The sequence below is a fragment of the Pseudopipra pipra genome, chromosome W, assembly GCF_036250125.1.
Source record: "Pseudopipra pipra isolate bDixPip1 chromosome W, bDixPip1.hap1, whole genome shotgun sequence".
Taxonomy (NCBI): domain Eukaryota; kingdom Metazoa; phylum Chordata; class Aves; order Passeriformes; family Pipridae; genus Pseudopipra; species Pseudopipra pipra.
The window spans coordinates 63,936,123-63,951,282 of NC_087580.1; the positions used below are offsets into that span (position 1 = coordinate 63,936,123).

At 41.3% G+C, this 15,160-nt stretch overlaps 1 protein-coding gene across 2 annotated transcripts in view; it reads right to left on the bottom strand.

Moving 5' to 3' along the window:
- Positions 1 to 10,149: 10,149 nt before the first annotated feature.
- LOC135404389 (ubiquilin-1-like) overlaps positions 10,150 to 15,160 on the bottom strand; it is a 33,465-nt gene continuing 28,454 nt past the window's right edge. Inside the window, exon 11 of one of the 2 annotated variants that reach the window (XM_064639120.1) lies at positions 10,150 to 14,706. In XM_064639120.1, coding sequence (XP_064495190.1) covers positions 14,554 to 14,706 — 153 coding nt within the window. In that variant the 3' untranslated portion in view covers positions 10,150 to 14,553. Of the gene's footprint in view, positions 14,710 to 15,160 lie in introns of both variants that reach the window. The other variant, XM_064639119.1, reaches the window with a different exon arrangement.

The window sequence follows — 15,160 nt, forward strand, 5'->3', positions numbered from 1 at the left end:
AATACCTCGATGAAGTATCAGACAGCCATAATACACCATTATGCAGAGGACACATTAATAACCAAGGCCACAAGAAATGAACTGCTAATTGTTTCTGCTGTTTTAACCAAAACTGCCCGAAGTGCAGATCTTCAGGTTGTTTCAGGAAGGATCCAACAACCACAACTCTGGACTTGCCATGGACAAGACAACACAGCAAAAAGGCTCTACACAGGTGACACAGCTCGAGGTAAAAAACATTTGTATTTACACGAGTTGCAGAAACCTCAGAGGGCTACCAGTTGCTTAAAACCAGTTTTAACCATAAACAGAGAGGACCTACACCCTCTCCTTGTGTTGCTAGGGGAGAACTCCAACTTAAAGTCTGACGAATTGCTAACTGCAGAGGCAAACCAAATGTTAGAGAATTATACCAAGGTAATGAAAAACAAACAAAACAGGAGAGATCCCGACAGGCAAATCTACCTAGTTTTTGTTTCCAGCAGGTATGAAGCATTGCAGCTTTGTCTCAGTGGGATCAAACTGAGAGAAGCCCGCTGTTGGTTCTAAAACAACTCTTTCAGTCATACCCCACCACCTAAATCTGTGTAAGTTGCTATTGAGTTTGTAAGCTTGTCATTTAGGGCAGAGCACGACTGAGGAACTGGATGGAAGAAATCCTGCCTTTACCAACATTCCAGCCTTGAAAGGACAATTTGGATAGGATGACAGCTGAGGACGCTGGATTTCAAGATGCCCTGGCAAGTTTTGGTGGTAATATTTTAATCCATCTCCTTAAGCACAGATTGTGGCAGAAATCAACAGTTTACCTTTAAAGACCACACCAGATGCAAAACTGAACCAGTGAAAGGCCTCAGGGCCTTCACACATGCATCTAGGAAAGCACGATATGCTGCAATAGACTTAAATAAATCCTGCCACGGAACAGTAAGAAAACTACAAGCCATGAACTAAGCTTCTGTATAGTTCTGGACTGATTGTCATTACCTTGGGAAAATTTTAAAACAATCCTTTGATGTTATGATTGTGCTTATTATGCTATAAGGTTGATAACCTGTTTTGAAAGTTAATTTCCTTGAGATATTGTTAACCCTTACCTGTTGTTTGAAATGCGTTCTAGTTGGTTCCTGTGAGTTACAAAAGGTATGATTTCTATACAAATGCACGCAAAATCACATCCTGAGACGCCACAGCCAATGACTGACAGAAACTGAAAAGCTGCTAAAGCAGCAATGTTTAACACTATACCCAGAGTTTTAAAGCAAGCAATTGCCTCATTCATTCTCCATTAGAATACAGGTTCTCTAAGAGACCATTCAAAATAACAATTAATAAAACTACATCATCAAGGTATGCCACACTGTCAGGAAACCACCCTAGAGAGTTAATAGCAAATGAGGCTTGGCGATCAGAGATATACATTTTTGAATTAGACATATTGAAATTGTACATGCAAATAGATATACATTCACAAAACATAACTGCTATTACATTCACTAGACAAAACACAAAGGTGTAAAACACATGAGTTAGTTGCTTAGCAACCCTTTGGTACTCTAAAATAAATTAACATTAATATTAAGCAGCTAAATTCCTATGAGATAGGAAAATTCTCACGTCAAGCATTTCACACTAATCCATAAAACAGTAAAAGCACATATTGAAACACGTGCTAAGTTTAAACAAAAGGGGGGAGAACTGGTGTAACCTGTGAGAACATCTGTATAAAGCTATGTATGTTATCAATTTTTGAGTTGTGACAGTACTGAAAGAAGCAGGTCTGAAAAGCAGCACACACCTCAGGCATTTGTTTCTCCCAAGTTGCTAATCATAGTAAGATTTGATTTCAGGACGATGGATGAGATACCTAGGTTTGTGACATGGAGAGAAAGCTATGCCTAAAAGTTATAGAAAAGAACTCAAACAGGTTTCTTCCAGGTGTGTAAAACCCTATTCAAATATGTGACCACAGCAGCAGGAACCAGAGCAACGCAGAAGTTTGGAAAAGAGTTATGTTTTCAAGTTTACATTAGGAAATGACCAACGTGGTGAAAAGCAATCTCTGGAATGTGTGTGTGTGTGTGTTCGCGTGTATGTTCAGTGTGCGGTGGCCACCGACGTATGTATGAGTGAATGAATGAAAATAGTTGTTTGACTGGTCAAATAATAAAAAACAAACACCTCACAAATAACATTACCTCAGCCACAGGTCGCTTTTAAGGAATTGTAGTTTGCTAAGATTACCCTGTTCTTAAATAAAGTTGAATTCCCCAGTTATAAAAACCCTCAGATTAATAAAGTTATAAGTTTATACACAGTTAAGATAAGCCCCAAGTTAATAAAGTAATTATCCAAGTTGCACTACCCTATAGGAATATAAGAAGGTTTTAAAAAGGTTTACATTAGAGTTAAGAAACTGAGCAAAGCAATGTGCCAGATCACTGCGAAGCTTAGTAGTTTTATAATGTTCTGATTGTTGAAATTGTTGTTTGCATTGTTGTTTGCATTTTTGTTCATACTGTTTTTGTGACTTCTTAATATAATTAAAAGAGGGGATGTGTAGGAGGCGGGTCAAAGGTGGCACAGAGGATGTGCCCAGGTACAGAGCCCAAGGAGCATGCCCCAGAGTTAGTAAACTGGTTGGTTAAGAAAGTCACATGATCTGTAAGGATAAAAGGGCGCGCGAGTTTGAATAAAGTCTCTTTGTCCACAACATCGCACGAGGAGCATCAATCATTCCTTGTTATACAAGGGTCCCATGCTACAGGTCTCTATCCCTGGGTGAGCTACGTGAGCTCCGGAGAGAGTTCATGGGACAGGCGAATGAGTCCATTCTGGCCTGGCTGCTCCGAATCTGGAATGCCACAGCTAACGATACAATTCTAGATGGGAGTGAAGCAAGCCAACTGGGATCCCTGTCTCAAGAGATAGTCATTGATCAGGGGATTGGAAAGAGGCAGGAAACTCTCAGCCTCTGACGGCGACTGTTGTCCAGTGTGAGGGAGAGATACCTTTGTAAGGAGGACCTCCACGTACAGCAAGGACAGTGGAACACGATGGAACAAGGTATCCGGTGCTTAAGGGAATTAGTTGTACTGGAGATAATCTTTTCAGAGGACGAAAGATTCCCTAAAAGTCCAGATGGTGTACAGTGCACATGCCAGATGTGATTAAAGTTTGCACGGCTCGGACCAGAAACATATTCCCACTACTTAACAACGCTGCAATGGAGGGAGGGAGAGGACAAGGTGGGTGCATTGGTTAGTAAACTCAGGATTTATGAAGACACTGTCACCTCCCCATTACGAGCCCATCTGTGGAAACCAAACTGGCTGAACATGTCCGAAGCCTGGAAGAGAAGATTGAAGAGGGCCACCAGAAGCTAAGAGAGGAAATTAAGGAAGGGATCTTCCATATCTCGCCAGGACAAACAAGAGTCTCTGGTATCAGGAGCAGGCGTCCCCCAGCTAAGGAGAGAGGGTACACTCCACATGGCAATCTATGGTTTTACCTCCATGAGCATGGAGAAGATATGAGGAAGTGGGATGGAAAACCCACCTCTTCCTTAGCAGCCCGGGTACGTGAATTGAAAAGAGGAACAAGTACCACAAGGAACTCTTTGAGGATAAATGCTGCTCTGGTCTCTCGTGGGCAAGACTCCAGACGGTACAGGAATGATGATATGTCTGATCCTCTTGAAGGAACCTCCAGGTCATACTTACAAGAAGAGCACAGTGAGTACCATGACCAGGACTAGGGGTGCCCTGCCTCTAGCCAGGTAGAGGAGAGGGACAATCGAGTCTATTGGACAGTGTGGATTCGGTGGCCTGGCACATCAGACCCACAAAGATATAAGACCTTAGTTGACAGAGGCGCACAATGATGCCATCAAGATACGTAGGGGTAGAATCCATCTCTATTTCTGGGGTGACAGGGGGATTCCAACAACTGACTGTACTGGAAGCTGAAGTGAGCCTGACTGGGAAGGAATGGCACAGACACCCCATCGTGACTGGCCCAGAGGCCCCGTGCATCCTTGGCATAGATTACCTGAGGAGTGGGTATTTCAAAGACCCAAAAGGACTTCGTTGGGCTTTTGGCATAGCTACTGTGGAGACAGAGGAAATTAGACAGTTGAACACCTTACCTGGTCTCTCAGAGGACCCTTCTGTTGTGGGACTGCTGAAGGTTGAAGAACAATTGGTACCGATGGCCACAGCAACAGTGCACCATCGGCAATACCGCACCGACCGAGACTCTGTGACCCCTATACATAAGATGATCCGTGACCTGGAGACCCAGGGGGTGGTCAGCAAGACTCGCTCACCCTTTAATAGTCCTATATGGCCAGTGTGTAAGTCCAGTGGAGAGTGGAGGCTGATGGTGGATTACCGTGGACTCAGTGAAGTCACACCACCCCTGAGTGCTGCTGTGCCAGACATGCTGGAGCTCCAATACGAGCTGGAGTCCAAGGCAGCCAAGTGGTATGCCACCACTGACATTGCCAATGCCTTTTTCTCCATTCCTTTGGCAGCAGAGTGCAGGCCACAATTTGCTTTCACTTGGAGGGGTGTGCAGTACACCTGGAATCGACTGCCTCAGGGGTGGAAACACAGTCCCACCATTTGCCATGGACTGATCCAGACTGCACTGGAAAAGGGTGAGGCTCCAGAACATCTACAGTACATTGATGACATCATTGTATGAGGGAACACAGCAGAAGAAGTCTTCGAGAAAGGAGGGAAGATAATCCAGATTCTCCTAAGAGCTGGTTTTGCCATCAAACGAAGTAAGGTCAAGGGACCTGCTCAGGAAATTCAGTTCCTAGGAGTGAAGTGGCAAGATGGATGCCACCAGATTCCAATGGAGGTGATTAACAAAATGGCAGCCATGTCCCCACCAACCAGCAAGAAGGAAACACAGGCTTTCCTAAGCGCTGTGGACTTTTGGAGGATGCATATTCCAGAGTACAGTCAAATTGTAAGCCCTCTCTACCTTGTGACATGGAAGAAAAATTATTTCCAGTGGGGCCCTGAACAACAAACCTTTGAACAAATTAAACAGGAGATTGCCCATGTGGTAGCCCTTGGGCCAGTAAGGACAGGACAGGACATGAAGAACGTGCTCTACACTGCAGACGGGGAGAATGGCCCTTCCTGGAGCCTCTGGCAGAAAGAGCCTGGGGAGACCCGAGGATGACCGCTGGAATTCTGGAGTCGGGGATACAAAGGATCTGAAGCCAGCTATACACCAACTGAGAAAGAGATCTTGGCTGCTTATGAAGGAGTTCGAGCTGCCTCAGAAGTGATTGGCACCGAAGCACAGCTCCTCCTGGCACCCCGACTACCAGTTCTGGGCTGGATGTTCAAGGGAAGAGCTCCTTCTACACATCATGCCACCGATGCCACATGGAGTAAGTGGATCGCTCTGATCACACAGCGAACCCGGACAGGGAATCTTAATCGCCCTGGGATTCTGGAAATTATCACCAATTGGCCCAAAGGTGAGAATTTTGGACTATCCTCTGAAGAAGAAAAGGAGCAGGTGACACGGGCCGAGGAGGCTCCACCATATTAACCAGCTACCAGAAAATGAAAACCGATATGCTCTCTTCACGGATGGCTCCTGCCGCATTGTAGGGACAAACCGAAAATGGAAGGCAGCCGTATGGAGTCCCACACGGCGAGTTGCAGAAGCGACCAAAGGACCTGACTTGACCCACCTTGGTTCTGCCAACTGGCAGCACAAAGGGAAACCCATCTGGATGGCTGAGATGTGGCAGGACATCGCTGACTGGGTAGAGAAGCTGAGTGTGAAGGTCCGTCACGTAGATGCTCATGTATCCAAGAGTCGGGCTAATGAAGAGCATCGTAACAACGAGCAGGTGGACCGAGCTGCCAGGATTAAAGTCTTTCAGCTAGATCTGGATTGGCAGAACAAGGGAGAATTATTTCTGGCTCGATGGGCCCATGATGCCTCCGGTCACCAGGGGAGAGATGCAACATACAGATGGGCTCGTGACCGAGGGATGGATCTAACCATGGACAGTGTCTCACAGGTCATCCATGACTGTGAGACATGTACTGCCATCAAGCAGGTCAAGCGAGTGAAACCTCTATGGTGTGGTGGGCGGTGGTCGAAATACAGGTATGGGGAAGCCTGGCAAGTTGACTACATCACGCTCCCCAAAACCTGCCAAGGCAAGCGCTACGTGCTGACCGTGGTAGAAGCAACCACTGGATGGCTGGAGACATACTCTGTGCCTCACTCCACTGCCCGGAATACCATCCTGGGCCTTGAAAAACAAGTCCTGTGGTGACACAGCACCCCGGAGAGAATTGAGTCTGATAATGGGACCCATTTCAAGAATGGTCTCGTAGACACCTGGGCCAGAGAGCACGGCATTGAGTGGGTGTATCATATCCCCTACCATGCACCAGCTGCTGGAAAAGTTGAGTAGTGCAACGGACTGCTGAAAACCACCTTGAAGGCACTGGGTGGAGGGACTTTCATACACTGAGAGCTGCATTTAGCAAAGGCCACCTGATTGGTCAACACCCGAGGCTCCATCTATCGAGCTGGTCCTGCCCAATCAGAACCCTTGCATACTGTAGATGAAGTCCCCGGGGTGCATATGAGAGGTATGTTAGGGAAGACTGTTTGGATTAGTCCCACCTCAAGAAAAGGCAAACCCATCCGAGGGATTGTTTTTGCTCAAGGGCCTGGTTTCACTTGGTGGGTAATGCAAAAAGATGGGGAGACACATTGTGTACCACAAGGGGACCTAATTTTGAGTGAGAATGGTCTGTAATGTTTCATTGTATATATATATATATATATATGTATATAGTTTTTAAAGGGATATAGAATAAGGGCATAGAATAAGGGGTGGATAATGCCCTAATTAGAACAGGTGGGACCAGTTCATCACTGGATGGGCATAACCCAAAACTGTGTTTTCTACACCCTCCATGCCATTTCCCAGAAACTGTTATCAATAGACCATTTACACCACCTGCCCAGAGCACGCCTGACTCCTCAGGCTATAAACTGGGTGTTAAGAGGCCTGTGAGATAGGAGGATGCTCCTGTCCTCACACCCATTGTGGAACTACCCACCCTGAGGGAGGTACTGAGCATTCCTGCCTGAACCTGAGGATATATATAATCTTGGACTCTTGGGACTTTTTTACCACTCGTGGGATCCAGAGAAGGACTGTGACCACCACTCTCAACCAGACTGAGACCAGCACTCTCAACCAGACTGCAACCACCACTCTCGACCAGACTGCAACAGCGCTCTCACCAACAGGTTTTCCCTCTCCTTTTACTTTGGACTCAGGGGGCCCAACAAACACCACTCTGTTCATGCCCCAGGGTGCTGGGTTATATATTTGGGTTTTGTGGGTTAAAACCAATTGTTTGTCTGTATAATTGTATTTATTGTATTATTTTATTAAATTGTTATTCTGACATAATCTCTCTTTTGAGTGAGCTTGTGTTGGGTCTGTATCTCAGTGCAGATTGTGTCAATGTGGTGGCAGTTTACAGGCACATAGGTCAACTTTTCATATGTCACTGTAATGATCTTGTTATTACCACTGGTTGGAATACAGTGCAATAAAGGAACCCCAAATTCCATGGAAAGCTGATGCTCTGCAAGGTCCATGTAGAGGTTGAACGAGTTAAACCATCCATTGATGTCTGCCACAAAGGGAAATTTCTTAGCAGCAACCCTTGGAGAAGCCCCCAAAATATGTGCCAGTTCCCCAGTTGTGGAGAAAGTGTAAAGTTTTTCATATATTTTGATCTCTGTTTTCTTTATCATGGGATCATAGACCAGGCCCACTGCTGGAGAGTTGACAACTGAAGCTTTGTTGTAGGGAGGTTAATAGGATGGTTCACATGTTCCATTAACGTGGAGAGGGATGGTTGATAGCTTTTCTGCAAAGTATACTGCCACGTCTTGCCCTACTGCCCTATTTCAAAGATGGCATCTTCATTGACGTTACTTCAGGTGTGCCAGTACCATATTTCTCCCAACCCTATCTCCCACTTCTCCGACATCTCCAGGGGCCTCACCCGCTGTACAGCAAACATCAAGTTGGTATTTTGTGGGCCATGGTGGGTAGTATGGTGTAGAAAACCCTATCTGCCATCCTTCTTTTTCCCCCACTGCTCCACTGCTAGCCACTAGATGTCCTGGAATTGAGAAGCTTGTATTTGTTAAATTTTGGGGTCCAGCCATGCCACTTCATGAGCACATGTTTCTTTCCTTTTTTCCCTTTTGCATCAATGCTCCTCCCAATTTTGTAGATTCTGTCCTCAGAATTCAATGAAGTTCTTTAGGGCAATATGTCCCCTCAATTGCTTTATCATAGTCTAATAAGTGGTACACAGGTATCTGTCCCCTTTCTCACAATTTCAGCTACTATGAAAATTTCGTCTGAGAATGTCTGCTCACAACCTTTCTCAAATATGTTTTGTGTCCCCCCTTTTTGAGCACAGGTGCAGATTATTTAATTTTAAACACACCCCCACATACGGTTTTCCATACCCTTGTGGATTTTTGAAGTGTTCACATCCACAGGCCTGGCTCTGATAGTTCAGTGGAAGCTATAGTTTTATCTCTTTATAAACTCTGACAACACGTCAATGTAGCAAAAATGTTGAATGCTGTAAAAATATCTCCACATCTTGCTTTTGAGCATCCTGTTGAAATGTTCTATGACTGAGGCTTTTACTTCATCATTAGTAATGGGTGAACATTACACTGCTTTAACAGTTTGTTTAAAGGCTGGTTTAAAAATTCTTTTCCTTGGTCAGTCTGTAATTTCTGAGTCTTGTACCCCCTGCTAAAAATTGTATTAAAAGCCCTAGCTATTTCAGAACCTGTTTTACTTGTTTAGACTAATGACCCTGAGCATTCTTGGATACTATGTCTATCACCATTCAGATGTACTTAACAGCATTGTTGTGTTTGGAAAAGTTTGCACATCCACCAAGTCTGCTTGCACTGTGCATCCACCTCTGCCACAATCACCTTGCTTCTTTTAAAGTGCTTTCTTGTAGGCTTGTGTAAGCTGCAAGCATCCTGGCTTGCAAGCCAGGTGGCTGCTTGCCTTCTTTTCAGATTGGCAATTTTCTTTTTAGCAGCTTCAAAAAGGTGATTTATACCCCCAAAGCTTCCCATGTCCCCAGGAACATAGTAAATCTCTTTTTACAGAAGCAGCAGTGTACACATGTCTACTGACATGCTGCTACTTCACACATGCACAAAATTAAACACTGGACAATCAATTTAACTCAAAAACAGAGAAACTTTATTAACAGGGTAAGTGGGGAGTTAGTTGCCAGTCAGTCTTCTCCAGGCTTTTTCCTTTTTTTTTTCTTGAACGCATTTGTCACTTCTATGCTCACTTTCTTTGGTTGATGCAGGCCCAAACAGGAAGGCAGACCAGTCACAACATGCTCCAGACTTTTCAGCCAGTCGGATGGAGCTTTATGAAACATTCTATTGGCTATTCTAACTATAAGGAAACACATATAGCATCAGCCTATATCCCAGAATGGTCTTACAGGTAGCTGTAAGATCTGATGCAATGATTGACAAAGGTAGCTGCCTCCCACCACCAATCCTCTCTGTGTGGCTCATCTCAAAATTCAGTTTACAGATCATGGACTCATTGGCCAGTTGTTCTGGTTTGCATGGTCCTTTTTGGGAATCCCTTCAGATCTTTTCCTTGTTGCCCCCACTCACATGTTCTTTTCAAGTTGGCATTTTGCTCTGGCTTTTAATTTTCACAGCCAGCGTTGCCTGTGTCTTGCCAGCACTGTGCAACTTCTGTTGAATTCGTTTCTATTCACATTTAAACTTTATTTATTCATCCCACTATCTCTTAGTAAAAAATGTTTAATCCATTTCGCATGTATGCTTTTACCTGGAGATATATATATTCTATAGCTTTATAAATGTGTATACATATAAATATACACACATATAGAAGTATATATATAAAAATGTACCAATGTATAAATAAATAAAATATATATACACTCTTTTATATATATTTCTATATATGTATATATGTTATTGAAATGTATATAGTTTATATCTGAGCACTTCCTGGTCCGAAGGAAAAAATCAGCCAATCGCAGTGATGCCTAAAATGGAAGAAAAATTCTCCAAACAATATTAGTATAGATAAGATAGAGAGCAGTCCTTTAATGAAGGCCTTCAGGTGCACACAATACATAGGCGCAACCCCTGTGTCCAGGGATTCTACAATTTTATAGTACTAATCCATCCAATCCGAGAACTATCTGCCCTCAGATTCTACCCAAATCTGCCCCCCCGGCAGGCCTCCCCAGAATTGAGTTGGAGGTCTCAAGATCCCTTTTTTCCTCCTCCTCCTCCTCCTCATTGTCTTTGGAGCTTCTCCAAGGTTTCTGGGCCTTCAAGGTTGCTTTGGCTACAATGATATCTTATTTTCCCGGTCCAGGTGCATATGTCCTAAACAAGATGTGTTTGCTAGAGTCTTTTTCCTTGAGAAGAACATTACACAAACCTAAAGAATTTAGAAAATTCAATATGAAGCGTGAGAACAGGGTTTAGGAACTGTCAACTGCTATTCTAAAGTGTGAGAAACTTTGCAGCCATACTAAAAATCCATATTTGCTACAAATCTTAAAAATTCTAAGGCATCAACAGGGTTGGCTGACTTCCATCTGTGCACACTGAAATTGTGTGATCCTGCCCCTCTACTCAGCCCTGGTGAGGCCACATCTGGAGTACTGTGTTCAGTTCTGGGCTCCTAAGTACAAGAGGGACATGGAGATCTTGGAGCAAGTCCAGTGGAGGACTACAAAGATGATTAGGGGACTGGAGCATCTCACTTACAAGGAAAGGCTGATGGAACTGGGCCTGTTTAGCCTGGAGAAGACCAAGAGGAGATCTTATTAATGTTCTCCATGCAGTAGATATAGAGCACCTGCAGTGTGTTTGCACCTGAGAACTTACCCAGTCCAATTGCTGCTATGCTGCCTTCTGTTTCACTGCTACGTGCACTGTTTGAGCCTGATGGCATGTGCTGCTTCCACATAACTGCCGATCTAGCTACATTGAGAGGGACTTTGACATCAGCAAGTGTCTTTTCTCAGGCCCGGTGTGTTTGAAGCGCCATTAGGAATTTGCTTCTAAGTCTAGTGTTCTCAACTTCGGAAATATTTTCCTGCAATCCTTCCACTGCCTGGCATTTTGGGGGTACCTGTGTGTTATCTTACTTCACGCTTCCATCTCAGCCTATACCCAGTCCAATATACACTTATGGATAGGTTTTCATACAGCTGCTTTAAAACCTAAGATCAAGCAACTTCAAATACATATTTCAACTTTTTTTGTGATCAGAAACTTCTAAATATAGTCAGTTACATAACTCACAAAATTTAAGGTTAAAATCCTCTTTTGAATTGACAAAAGGGTTTTTAAAGTCCTTGTTAAACAAGAGATGCCTCTTTAGCTTAACTTCATGAAAACTCTATAGATAGTTTATGTAAGATTCTACAAGTCAGACCTGAACAGAATCATCGCCATATACAGTTAGCATAGATTATTATTTTTAACTTTGCCATGCAAATTTAGTCACTATGAAAATTAAAGCAAAGGCAACCTCTTGTGGTACCTTTGCTTTTAATGAAGTCTTCCTATTTTCCCAGTATACCATTCTACAAGCAAAGAACTTTTTGAATATACTCACTATTAAATGCAAATTTATGCTTATTTTTTTTAGACACAATATAACTAAATAATTCAGGAAACTACAGTGATAGGAAAGCAGCTGCATGACATATTTACCAAGCAGTAATATTATGTTTCAAACCTTTATAACCAACAAGAAATTGGACATCTTCAAAAGTGAGTGCCTAAAAGACTAGAGAGACAGTGGCGAGAGAGTGTGCAAACAAACATTCTATTATGCCATTAAACCAAGTGTGATGTATCTTTTATTAATGAACACAATACATTTTTACCCCTATTACAAACCTTGTTTCATCTACTGCCACTTTTAACAATTAAGGTCTTCTCCTACAAAACCAAAAGTCCTTATACACTAAATATGTCTCAGTGTTTTACCACTACTCAGTTACTAATTGTTATTACTAGTTGACAGTAGTTACATAGTTAAATTAATTATTAATTGTATCTCAACTTAGCTCAATGGTTCATTGTACAGTTTAGGTCAAATTCTACTTTTTCTTAAATTCTAATTGAATTTGACTTAAAATATCGCATCTCTGTTTTACTTACATAGGTGAACTGGATCTTGTCTCAAAAGAATGTTCAATGGAGTTAAGATTCAATACCTTAGCAAAGCTTGGCAAAAGTCTCTCCCCTCCCTACTTCAGCTTTTCCCTTTCCATTTGACAGTGGCCTTTTTGCAAGTTATGGATTGTATTCTTAGAAGGATATACCTTCTGAATTACTAGATATCTCACTTTTTTAAAGCAAACTTCCTATAGGGCATGCTATAAGGTCAAGTTGAATTAGTTACTTTGAAGATCCTAAAAGTAATTGTTAAAAAGTAGTGATTATTCTACAGAAACTACTTGCTATCACTTCCCTAAGAGCCTCAAACTCAACGCAGTGAAAGATACTTACCCAAACAGGAGGCACTACGAAGGTCTAGTGCCTTGCATGTTTACTATCATTGACTAAGAAATAAAAGTAATAATAATTTCCTATCCACACTTTAAGTATTTTTAAAAGCTTTGATCATATAAAACTCAAATCACCATGAGATTCTATTTTAATTGTTTTATTTGTTTAATATTCTATGTTGCTTATCTATGAGACTTTGATCTAGAGGCAGAGAGGTCTGCCAACCAATATATTTTCTTGAACGTTACGCAGCACTGTGCATCAGCAGTATTTGATCTATTTACTTACTGCTGAAGTAAGAGCCAAGATTACTGGACAGTAAAAACTTCTGAGAGAAGAATACAACACAGTTACTCCCTGTAAAATCTGCATGCTTGGTTTTGCCAAGTTTTATTAATTTCATTGTATGTAAAAGAAAGTGTGCTCAACGCCCTCCTTTATATCCCATTATAAATTTGTTTCATTTAACTTATTAACAATTTTGAGTCAAGACCAGTAAGTTTAAACCATTTGCAAGCAATGTTTTTTTAGAACAAACTGGCTTTATATATGTACCAAAAGATTGTTCAGATGAAGTGTCTAATGAAATACAAGAATTAAATCAGAATGTTCACAATTACACTGACACCAAAGACCAATAAAAAGTAAGTGCTATTCTGTAACACACAGCAGAATGCTTTATTTCACTACTTTCACTTTATCTAAACAGTCTTCAGTATCATATGAGCCTTCCTCTCTGTCCTCCACTTTATACTCCAAGTATTGTTTGTTAATCTTAGCCCAAAGTCTGTAAATAGTCCCAGAGCTGACACTTCAATCATCTTGGGTCATCTTGAATGCTGGATAATCACCCATTGCAAACACACTGAAACAAGATGCTTAAATACTTTTAAATTAGTTTATTACCTGTGCACGAGAGGTAACTACCAATAAAAACTCAAGAGATATACAGTATTTTTTTTCATGGTGGTTAAAATAATTAGAATATCACATGACAATGGCTGAAAGTAATGTTTCCATCTAAAAATCATAATGCTTGTTAGAATCTCAATGGAACAAGCCAAAATGCCTTAGAAACCTTTTCAGAGCACAAGGCAGTGCTCCTTTAATTTGCACAAAGGTAATTTACAGTTAACCTGTAACAATGTTGCGATGAGACAATGTTACAGTGCAAGTTTCTTTATGGCTAGATGTGAAGATATAACTAGAACAGTAATTCTAATATATTTTAAATGAACTTGCCTAAGCATTTTTTCTGAGATGTTTACCTAATATGCTGGAAGATTCTACACTAAACCCCATGTCTTCATACTTTTTTTTCCCCTGGTCTTTTTTGGTTACTTATAATTTCATTCTATTGCAATGTATAAATTTATAGAAATGAGATGTCTTCATTGTATATGTCGTGTTTATACTTCATACAAATAAAAGCAAAAATGGTAGATTACTCAAAGTGGTATAAATTTTACAGCATTTTTCTAGCAGAAAAAATACATGCCGAAATCATCATAAGCAGCACTGGTACCCACATGTTATAGCTTTCAATTGTTTCCTTTTGAATTTGTATCCTACATAAATTACTACTGAAGGCTAATGGTTTAGTAGTAAATAAATTGGACAGTTGCAAGTCAGACAAAACCTACTCAATCAACTGTGAAAGCTGATATTGTTCCAAAAAATTAAGAAATAATGAAGAACAAAAGTGATGCACACAACAACTGAGTGAAAATGCATCAATTCCCTATTTGAAGAAAACTACTGCACTTGACCTTAAAATGCATGACTTAGTTATAACAAGGAAAACACAAGAGTCAGAATGAAATAAAGCAACTGTTTTAAAGATTTAAGAGCTGTTATCAAAAATAAATTACATTTTTTCAAGTTAAAGAAACAGTGCTATGAAAGCTGAGCACCAAGTAGCCTTTCAATAGCTGCACTGATATCTCCTCCTGTTGCTATCAGAGCTTGTAAGTTTGCTTCATGGTTCAAAAAGCCCATTGCACTCAGCTGCTCCAGTTGTTGCTGAAATCTAACTTCTGGATTTTGTAACTGCTAAGAAAAAAAATCTCAAGCTATAAAAGCATAATACATATTTGGCAAAGTACAGGATTCAAACATAGTTGTTTCAGAACCACTTCTTGTCTTTACTAATTTCTGAATGCATCTTTTCCAAATTCCCCAAATTTCATTCACAACTGAATTGTTGATGAAACAAGTCAGATTAGCCTCAAATTTTAAGAATACCTTCACTTATGTGACATTTTTGAACTACAAGCACAGCTGCTTGTTTGATAAAAAAGGAACACTTACATCTGATAAATGTGTCACAAGAACAGTTTGTTAATGATGCACATGCAGACTTTTTTTTTTATGAATTAATCTAATCTAGTAGCATGGAATAGAAAACTTTTGAGAATTTCACTGCTGGCAACAGTGAATGTGGTAGGGTTTTTTTCTTCCTTGACATAAAAGTCAGTTGGTAAATTTAGTCAACAAATACTTG